At 44.2% G+C, this 11,346-nt stretch overlaps 1 protein-coding gene across 6 annotated transcripts in view; it reads right to left on the minus strand.

Moving 5' to 3' along the window:
* The window catches only part of PITPNB (phosphatidylinositol transfer protein beta), a 65,278-nt gene that overhangs the window by 36,049 nt on the left and 17,883 nt on the right, over positions 1 to 11,346 (minus strand). For all 6 annotated transcript variants that reach the window (XM_049619798.1, XM_049619799.1, XM_049619795.1 and 3 more), the window contains 3 exons: positions 8,951 to 9,048; positions 7,725 to 7,801; positions 6,036 to 6,119 (listed from right to left, as the gene is read on the minus strand). In XM_049619798.1, the coding sequence (XP_049475755.1) occupies positions 6,036 to 6,119; positions 7,725 to 7,801; positions 8,951 to 9,048 (259 nt within the window). The remainder of the gene's footprint in view (positions 1 to 6,035; positions 6,120 to 7,724; positions 7,802 to 8,950; positions 9,049 to 11,346) is intronic.

The following is an 11,346-nucleotide window of genomic DNA, read 5'->3' on the forward strand; positions in this document are numbered from 1 at the left end:
TTTTTTTTTTTTTTTTTTTTTTTTTTTTTTTTTTTTTTTAAAGCTGATTTTATTTACTTTTGAGAGAGCGTGCAGAAGCATGCATGCGTGAGTGAGGACGGGCAGAGAGAAGAGAGAGAATCCTCAGCAGGCTCCACACCAGCAGCACAGAGCCTAACATGGAGCTCAATCCCACAAACTGAGATCATGACCTGAGCAGAAATCCAGTGAAACGCTTAACCGACTGAGCCACCCAGGCACCCCCCAAATTCTTGGGTTTCCTGAACTCCCAACTATTTCACATTACTCCTGATTGGGGAGGAGACCTGGCTATTAATCCTCTCAAAATTACTAATTAACTGCTTTTATTTCTTTTAAAGCATGTTAATAGGCAGGAAAGAAATTCAGTCATTCAAGAAGTTTTTAGAAAAACTAGCTCACTCAAGAAAAACCAGAGTTCATTACCCACCAGATGAAAATCATGGATTCAGTCAGACCGAGACCAAAACCTCCAGGGGTTAAGGTGCCACAGCCTGAACTCCTGAGAGATCACCACACCCTCAAGGTCTCCCTACTAAAAATCCACATCGTTGGTCCAGTCATAGTTACTAAACTCTTGATTCTAGTGTTCACTTTAATCCTTGAAGAGCGAGGTTTAGGTACTAAAAATTGACCGATGGCATGGCAGACGTGTCCCAAGGGGACTCCCACAACGAGTCACACTCCTGTACAAGCTCCTCCCCTGAGCACTGGTGGAACCCACGACACGCTTCTCACCAGTAGGCTACGTATGTGCGGCACAGGGCTGGCACTCCTTCGATGAGGTTGCCTTCCCTGGCCACCAAATTTGTGAGGCGTCGTGCAGCAACAGAAAACCGATACGCTAAGCAAGAAGAAGACGTCCCCCAACAGTTCGCTGCACACACGTCCGACAGACCTCGACTCTTCCACCCCGTTCCCCAGCCATCTGGCTCCCTCACCAGCGTTCATGAAGGAATCACTACCGCCTTTCACTTTCTTCCCGACTGTCTCATACATGAGCAAGTACATGCATACAGATCTATTTTTCTCCCTTTTATGCTCTTACAAATGGAAGCATCCTATATGTACTCTTTTTTATCTTTCTCCCACATTACCTTGTGAAGGATTCCTGATCAGTACAAATAGAGCTCACTCCCTCTTAATGATCAAACTGAACTCCACTATACAGGTGACCCATAAGGTGCTTAGTCCCTGTTGATGGAGAAACATTTAGACGTCAGACTGTTTCCAGTCATACGTTTATACCTTTGTCACTTCATACTGAGTAGGATCAATTCCTAGAAATGGAATTCTGCTGTACATTTGTAATTCCGCAAAACAGGTTGTGCCGATTTACACACCCAGGGGCAATGTAAGTGGGTGCCTGTTTCTTCTCCCTCCTTGCCAACCCAGGTATCAAGTTAACATCAAACTGATTTTATAAAATGTCTTGACTCACAAAGGTTAGTTTCCTCATCATTCTCAAGCTCATCGGGTTCACTCAACAAATGCTGATGAAGTCCTCACTCTGAAAAGGGGATGAGTTTGAGAACATGGAGACCAAGATACATCAATGAAACGAGTAAGAGCAGAAGGGTAGAGGATTCCAACGTGAATGAAATCCCCTGGAAGAAATGCTGTCTGACCCTCAGGACACACAGGCCTCAGACAGAGAGGAAGGAGTACCGGAAGTCAGGACAGAACAAATAGCAGGGAAACGAAGCCAGCAGCTTGACGAGTGACAAAGCAGGGCCTTAGCTCTGAAATGGAAGACTGGAAAATCGGTGGAAAGAACCCTGGATTGAGAGTCAGAATTTCCATTGCTGGCACTGGCTAAACGATCTTGGGAAAAGACTCGTTTACCTGGGCTTCAGTTTCCTGACTTGTAAAACAGGGTGGTTAGCCCCGAAATCAAACTTTCTGTGGCTGCAGAACTGTGTGTTCAAAGTCCATTTTATGGTGAAGACTAATGTCAGACGGGCAGGACTATGCTGGGAGAGGGGGACAGAGGGAACTCCTCAGCCCCATGTTCTAGTCACTCCATCCTGACAGCCGGAGAAACTGGTGAGCTCCAAGAAATTCTTAGGAGTACACAAAACACGGTCTGAAAGCAATGAGGCCGAGGTAGCTCAGGTCCCCTTCGACTCTAAAAACTATTCCAACTTTCCCCTCAGTGTCGGATAACGCACCTGCACCTCCACTTGCCTACAATGCCTTCATTCACTGACTACCTAACATAGCTCAGGCACTGTTCAAGGAGCTGGGAAGACAACAGTTAGGAGTAAAAAAGACGCTTCCCTCCATGGTGCAATCTCTACTTAGGGAGAAGAGAAAAACAAACTTACAATATCAGAGTAATGAGGGTAAGAGAGAAAAATGTAACGAGGGTGGGAGTAGACTATTCCACCCATCAAATCGTACTTTTCCTCATGTTACGCCTCCTCCATTCGGTCTTCCCAGATTTTCGTCCTCACACTCTGTTCTTCTCTCTGAAATCCTGCAGCACTTTGGACCATGCATAAGGCTCTGCCGTTTGTTCACCGTTTCACTGCACTGGGCTGGTCTCAGTCAGATTGCAAGCCTCTGGGAGGTTCTGTACCACCCTGGACAGCTACTGCAGGGCTAGTCCAGCAGCACAGAGCAGGCACTCAGTACCTGTGGACTGCTAAGACAACGCTGTCATTTGAGAACTGCAAATGTGTACTTTTCCCAACACCATGGACCAGAATTTTCAAGGAACATCAAAGAGCAGAATCAAATGAACCAATCAAAACAGAAAACCAAAGTGGATCTGGTTAAGAAGTAAAGATGGCCAGGTGGTCCAGATGTTTGCATGAGACGCTAATCCTAAGACAAACATTAACTATTCATGGCCAAATAGATGGGGTGGAAGCTGAAGGGAGGGTGTGAGGGTGAATGTCTGTGCCTGAAGTGTGGAAAGAAGAAGATGAGTGGAAGAAAAGGGCAGACCCAGAGCCCCTGCCCCACTACGTCTCTTCCCTACCTCCTTGCTGGGATGGGCACCGGCCCCACAATTCACCCCCCACCCACCAGGGCTTCACACACCCCTGGGTTTACAACTGCTCAGAGTATCCTCACCTCCCAGCACAGAGTTCCGTTCTCCCCTTTCACAGCGGTAAATGTGTATGTCAGGGTTCCTTTTGGACGTCAAAAGGTCTGAGCATCCCTACATGGTATCAGCTGTATTTTTAGTATTCACAACTGACAAAACACATAAACAACTACTGTGACACAATGTCCACAGCAGCACTAGTTACAAGAGCCACAAGGTGGAAACAACCCAATGTCCATGCACAGATGAGCACATAAACAGACTGGACTGTTATCAGCCATAAAAAGAAATGAAGTGATGGCACATCCTACAACGAGGATGAAAACACGCCGAAGTAACAGAAGCCAGACACAGAAGGTCATGTACTGTTATGAAGTCCACTTCTATGAATTATCCAGCAGAGGTAAATCCATGAAAACAGAAAACAGATTAGTGGTAGCCAACGGCTGGGGAGAAGGCAGAGAAGGGAGTGACAGTCAATGGGTGCAGGGCGTCCTTTCGGAGTCATGAAGACGTTCTGAAACTGGGTGATGGCGATGGTGAGAATATACTTGTACAAAATGCCACCGAACTGTCCATTTTAAAGTGGTTAAAATGGTAAATGTTATGTGTGCTTCAACTCAAAAGTACTGTGAATTCAGTAAACTTTAAAATAAATTTCTATCTCACTAATCTCTAAAATGTAACTTGGAAAACAGGAGCTACGAACACTGAGTAATAAAACCACATACACATATTTATTTACTCCCCAACAATGCTTGGTTTGAACACAGGTCTCAGAACTCCTGCACAACTGTAGACAAGAATGGCGAACATTTATTAAACTAGGTGGTGCTCTAAGTGCTCACATTTAACGCTGTGAGATAATTAGGCAGAGAGAGAGAGAGTAAGCAACCCATCCGAGACTGAATAGCCAGCAGGTGGCAGAACCTCAAAATTTGAATCTGAAGCCAATCTAGTTTCAGAATGTATGTTTTTAGACACAGCTCCATGGACTCACGATACAGACTCTTCTCATTTGGGCCCAATCCAGCTCTTTCCCTACGGATCCATCCCAAACAACATTCCACACAGGGAAGCACCCGCTCAGCCTTAGCGTAGCAGCTATCTCAAGTGCTGTTGTCATGTGTCCTCGGGGCCAACAGTGCCTTTTCTCTCCTCGCTGAAGGCTAGCCTGGGGTCGAAGGCATGAGACCAAGGGCCTCCAGGGTTCTTGCACAATCAGCCTTCACTGCTCTTCCCACTTGCATTCATGCCTGCAAACACTGAGCACCCATTTTAGCCTGAGAACAAGAACAAAGAACCGCTCTTATGACGCCAGCAAGACCAAAGGTGTCTTGTATTCTGCAGGAGAACAACCTGGAATGCAAACCCATGAACCACAAGATCCGATCATTTTGTCTGGCCAGCACAACTGTTCCAAACACCAACAACACCAACTGAATGCCTTCCCTGGGGCACCCGTACGGCTGCTCGGCATGATCTGGTGATCTGTCGGTGCAGGCATGTAGGTCAGCCTGCCCCCGCCCACTAACCGACTCACGCACTGCTCACTCCCAAACACTGTCCTCCTACCACCATTCTTTCACACTCAGTGAATCGTGGCTGCGAAAGACACAGAGGTAAAAAAAGGCAAAACAGACACTTGAATATTGTTTTTAAAACAGAAAATACATTCACTTCTGAGGATTTAAAAAAAAAAAATCCTATATAACTTCAAAGGTGGAATTCTCCTTAGAACTGAAAATAACTTCAAATCATAGCACAACTAAAATTTAAGAAGTTCTATGACAAGGGTCCCTCATGAGTGCTTACATTTCTATTAAGGGAGGATATCCTAACAAAACAGGATCCAGTCTAGCAGGTCACTGCTGGCAGTCTCGACCCCAGTGATTGCAGAGAAAAGGTGGGAGACCTCTGTTTTAGAAGGGTTACTTTTAAGTTGCAACAGCAAAACCAGACATTTAGTGTTGGGGTTTGTTTGTTTGTTTGTTAAGCTTATATTTTGATAGAGCATGAGCAGGGAAGCGCAGAGGGAGAGGCAGAGGGAGAGAATCCCAAGCAGGCTCCACGCTGTCAGCACGGAGCCCGACGCAGGGCTCAATGCCACCAACAGTGAGATCACGACCTGAGCCGAAACCAAGAGTCAGACACTTAACCGACTGAGCCACCCAGGCACTTGTTGAGGTTATTTCTGTTCAACTTACAACACTGCTCAGGTTCAGACAATAAGCACTGAAAATGAAACGTAAAGGCCATGAAATAAAAATCTAACTGAATACACTGGGCTTTTCTGTGACAGAAAGAAGGGATGCCTGCCACTCTTGTTTCAAAGCTTCTGCTTTCTGGACTAGCAGGAAAAGGGACACTGGTTATCTTAACGTATAAAAAGTCCACAACGTGCCCTGCAAAACCAAGCAGCACCCACCACACTCCAAGATAAGAACTGAGTTAATTTTCACAAGCTGCAGCAGAGTAATACAAGGGTCTTACTTTGGGAGAATGCAGGTCTTCACCTTTGGGGGCGGGGGGTGTTTTTATTAAGTCAAAAGCCTAAAGTACAAATATTTACATCTAGTAAAAATCAAGATTAGGAAGCTGTACAACTGTTAAGCTTTCTTAACCACTCTTTAAAAGTATAAGGGACCCGCATTATTTATAGAAGTTCAAGGGAGAATTCTTTTGTAAAATAATGTCAGTCCCTTTCCCCCCCAATGAAAACAAACCTCTATATATCTCAGGTATACCAGCATTTCTCAAAGGGATCATTTGTGTAAAGGTGAAATCCACACAAAAGACAACCTTCTCTCCTACTCGCTGGTCTCTTTGTTGTACGGACCGACACCTGACCTCCAGACTCATTTCAGTGTAGAAATGCAGGCCGTAAAAGAAAGAGTGAAGATCATTTTTAGCTTTAAGAGGCAGCAGGTTAAAATGTCACGGAGGACTATGCAGTACTTACTGCTGGTTCAACTTGACTTCGATCTGCAATATCTATGTGAACAATTTCAACAGTTTTCCACGTGTTCGGATCTAAACCGTGTACCTAAAAATGACAAAGATAAATGAAACACAACAAACTGTAGACTATTCTTACCAGACAAAACTACTACAGTTATGTATATAATCTTTATCTGAGCCTTTTGGAGCACATTATGAAGAATAAAAGAAACCCAAATTCCTACCTCACTAAATTAGTTGTCTGAAGTCTTAAGGGATGTACAAATCTTTTCCCCCCTGTAGCCCTAAAAAATAAGTGTGGGGAAGGGGGAGGTGTGAGGATGCTGCCGATTAACAGAAACCCATCACCATTACTTCCTGGTAGTCCTTAGACATGAGCCATATAACCAAATGTACCGAACCTATGTTTAGCCCAACGATACACAACAATGTTCTTGCAAGCCTTGAGTCCTAGACAAACATAAGGTGACATATTAGACTGCAAGAAGCTGCACTGTGTGGTTTAAAACCTATCCTGAATCTGATTATCCTAAAGCTTTCCAGTTTCAGTAGGATCATCAATTCCTCCATTCCTTGTGTTGATTAATCATTTATTTCTGAAACTCCCTCTATGAACCAATTAAGAACGGTTTAAAAACTGCCACAGATACGCCCATTTGAGAGCTGGAAAAGGTACATGAACTCATACACTGACTGCAGCATACCAAATCTTCTCATTTAGACTCGAAATTTTAGAATCACTATGAAAAAAACAACAGGAAATGTCAAATGATCTTCAGGAAGAAGAACTCAAATCAAATACAAGTCATAATTCAAAAGTTCTATTAATTGGCACCAATCACATAAAAGCAGAATCTACCATAACATGAACTTTCTCTCCTATAACAGCGCAGCACAAGGCTGGACAGTAGTTCTCAAACTGGAGCGTGCACCACAACACAGAGGATGCTGGACCCCCCCAACTGGGGATTTTAATTCAATAGGTATGGGATGGAGGCTGAGAAGGTGCACTTCTAACAAGCTCCCAGATGCTGCTCCTGGTCCAGAGGCCACACTTTGGACAGCCACTAGGCCGAGGGCATCAATCTATACCAGACGCCTCCCCAAATTCTTTGACAAGCCTCATCAAAAGTTAATGATTACATTGAGTCCTAAATAATGATTTTCTTGAAATTTATTTTAGGGATCAATGTGCACCAACTTGTAAAAACCAGAAGCTTGTCAACATTTTTATAAAATATTGAAAGCTGCTCTTCCCTCTCGCCTTTTGGCCATTTCTCTGACATCAACCCAGCCCCAGCCAAGTGGAGCAGAGGTGAAAATTAAAGCAGTCAAGTTTGCTTTGTAGAGTAGCTCTGCCAAACACAGAGATGAAAAGGTGAAAAAAACCTGAAATTAATGGCTAAAATCGGTTTGGGGATGATCTGTGAATTTTATCTCTGCTCTCCCTGACCCAGATAAAAAACGGCAACCTCACCAGTCCACTCTCGCACCAAAGCAAGGGGGCTGACAGGGAAAGCCCGTCTGTTGCTGGCTGCTTGCCTGCCTCACCGCAATCGAACGCACCCTGGTAGGTCCAGGTAGGTCTAAGGTAGATCACCCTGGTGACAAATGGTCTGTCCATGACAAAATGAACTACGGTATTCCCATTTCCAGGCTTCTGCACTGAAAGCCCAGAGTTGAAACTTACATTTTCTAATGTTCCCAAGTCTGGTTTGTGCCATGTTTCAATTTTAATGAAGAAATCATCTTTCATATATTCATTCTGTAGAAAACACAACAGCAAAATAACAGTGATCTTTCACCAGTTCTTTGGGGCTTTTGTCTGCGGGAGCCTTCCCCAGCGTAAGCATCTGCGCTTTGACTCTCTAAGACTGATCCTCAAGTGACAAAGAATCACTAGCTACCTATTTTTATAGACTTACCAGGCAAACCAAATGCTGCATGCTTTTAAATAATTTAAACAACTCTACTTGTCATGCAGCATACGGGGCTAATATTAAAGAAGCTGAGAGGTTTGGTGAGCAAATACGGCATTCAAAGGAAGTAGCAGAAGCAAAATAAAGTCAACAGGGAGAGTTTGAGACAAGGCTGGAAAAAAACCCCATTAACTGGGAACATGCGGGAGAGTGTGGGCTGGTGGAAAGAGCACAGAGGAGCCATGCAGCGTTGGACACTTTTAATTTAAAAAGTAAGCAATGACTGAAAATAAACTATGTAAAGCAAAATTTAAAGATGCAGAGTATGTGACACGAAAATAGTTTTACTCACCGTTACAACTGAGTCATAATGGGCAGGTAGGCAATAAAAGGGGAAAAATTTCAGAATATTAATCAAAGTCAAAACAATCTGTCATATTACTTAATATCACGCAGATTAAACTACCTGAAAACACAGAACAATTAGTAGTTCATGTCTGCAAAGTTTCTACACGAGTGACACTACAGGATACCTTAGGTTATGAAATTAATAACGTAATTTTAAAACAATGGTAAAAGGAATGAGGTCACAAAAGCAATACATCACTTTAAGGCTAATTTAGCAAACAACAGGAAACCGTTTCAGAAGTCTGCCATATTCCTCCCCTAGTATGTGGCAAGATGAGTACAATACTATTGAAACTACACCGAAAGACATTTTTGAGTGCGGATGACCTTTAAGGTCTCACCCCTGGAGCCAGTGCCATCAGCAAGGACCTCCAGGTGGCTGTCAGCAGGGAATGAATCAATGCCCCTCACAAAGGTCTCAGGAGAGGAACCCAGTGCAATCTCTCCTCTGCCACAGCACCTGCCGTGACTCCCCAAGAACCCCACAGAGGGCTTTCTCAGGTGTCACCCTTCTCACAGGTCTCGATACTGGGAGTCCCTCTCCCCCTCATCAGTGGGGCGGAGGGGTAGAACGGCTGCCATGGACCAGGCTTACTTGTTCTACAGTAGGGGTATGCGTTCCAGGCTTTCTCGTGAAATACCAAGGAGCCCTCTGGAGCAATCATCCTCACGAATGCAGGAACTTTGCTGTGAGGAGAGAAATAGTGAATGTATTTTCAGTACTACCATTCCTTCCTTGTTGGCATCCACAGGGCTAGTTCAAGGAGTACCATCGTCAACAGTGATTACGTTCTGAGTTTCATAATCCACGTTCAAGACTGTTATCAACAGTTTTATTTTCAATCCCAAAGTAACTAAGTGGAAAATTAATGTAAAAACAACAAAATGATTAGGAACATTTAACCGTACGCAGGATTTAAGGGGGGAGAAAAGAAACAAGTTTGTGTTGGGCTTCTGCTCTACTCCCTGATATGAAATCCAAAAGTTAACTGAGGCTATTCAACCTGTAGATAATACAGCACAGAAGTTCTCTTACGTGGTTTAGATAGACCATACTCACTGTGGAACACAAAACAGTCCCCAGAATATTGGAGTGTCTCTGAATGAAAGCTTTCAAGTACATTGTACAGAATAAACCTAAAGAGAAATGACGATGTGAAGGACCCATGTAGAAATGTGATAGTAAAACATATCAAGTACAGGGGCTCTTAGATGGCTCAGTCAGGTAGGCGTCCAACTTCAGTTCAGGTCATGATCTCACAGTTGGTGGGTCTGAGCCTTGCACTGGGCTCGCTGCTGTCAGTGCAGTCTGCTTCTGACCTCTGCCCCTCCCCTGCTCATACCCTCCCTCTCTCAAAAACAAAATGAAAAACATCTAAAGCATATCAAATAAAAATTTTATATGTCTGGAAGATGAATGTTATTTGCTGCCTCAAGTATAGCTGGAGGAAGGTTAAGTACATAACACAGGAGTTTGTGCCAATTCATAGGAGAGTCAGCAAAGATCCCAACAGTAAGTGGGCAAAAGACACGCAGGGACACATTACAAATAAAAAACACAACTGGCTAACCAACAAATGGGAAAATCAGTCTTTCCAGTCCAAATGACCACTTTTTTATTTTTTATTTTATTTATTTTGAGAGATAGGGGGTGGGGAGAGCACAAGCAGGGGAGGGGCAGAAAGAGAGGGAGAGAGAGAATCCCAAGCAGGCTCTGCACTGTCAGCATAGAGCCTGATGCGGGGCTTGAACTCACAAACCATGAGATCATGACCTGGGCTGAAATCAAGAGTCCAGACACTTAACCAAGACTGAGCCATCCAGACACCCTTGAAATGACCACTCTTAATGGCTCAAGCCTACTGTAAAGAAGGCAGTTTTATGGGCACAGGCTTTTTATCCAGACCGGATTCAAATCCCAACATCACCACTTAGAAGCCGTGGGACACTGGACACATTACTTGGCTCTCTGAACTTGCTCATGAGTTGAACAGAGTCCCTATTACCTAACTTTGCAGGGTTATTGGGAGGATCCAATCAGATAACACCTGTAATGTGTTCAGCACACTGCATAGTACAGTGAGAGCCCAATTAACGGGACGTACTGCTTTTTAATTATCAGTTGACCTGGAGCTGAGTACTTTCAACGTGCCTTTCTTCTCTTATATCCAATAGCGCTGTGAGGTACACGTTAATTTATTATTTCATATAACCAGCATTTAAGTGGCTAATTGCAGGTCAAAACTATATCCTCCAACTTGAAGTCCCATACACTCTCTTCTGTATCCAAGTTGCTTCTCTGAGAACTTTCAAACACAACTTGATTTCCTAAAGTAAGAGAAAGAACAAACTAGGGAAACTTGGGCCCCAGAGAGGACTTCTGTCTCCTAAGAATCAGCAGCTGACCAGAGGACCCCCCCACACACACACATACCTGTTGAATTTTGGAAGCTAAGCAAGGTAAATGAAAGGAACCCCACCAGCCAGAGAGCCATGCAGTGACAGAAGAGGCGGACAGCCCTTCCACTGTCTCCTCAGTACATAAGAATGTGCATATGTCTTGGAGCTTCCCCTCCTGTGGCCCATTAAACCACTGGAAAAGAAAAGCTGAAGCACCATTACATACAACATTAGAGCAAGATTCCAAAGGCATAAAGAGATTTACCTGTGCCTTTACATCCCGAAAACATAGTAATAAAGAGGAACTAATTCTTTGAGCACTCATTCTTTCCAAATCTTGGGAAGATTCATGTAAAGGGGCATGACGTCATAAAAATAAAACTAAGAAACCGAAAATACTTTCACCTTAAAAGTCAACGAGTCCAGGGGCGCCTGGGTGGCGCAGTCGGTTAAGCGTCCGACTTCAGCCAGGTCACGATCTCGCGGTCCGTGAGTTCGAGCCCCGCGTCAGGCTCTGGGCTGATGGCTCGGAGCCTGGAGCCTGTTTCCGATTCTGTGTCTCCCTCTCTCTCTGCCCCTCCTTTC

Source organism: Panthera uncia (genome assembly GCF_023721935.1).
Source record: "Panthera uncia isolate 11264 chromosome D3 unlocalized genomic scaffold, Puncia_PCG_1.0 HiC_scaffold_8, whole genome shotgun sequence".
Taxonomy (NCBI): Eukaryota; Metazoa; Chordata; class Mammalia; order Carnivora; family Felidae; genus Panthera; species Panthera uncia.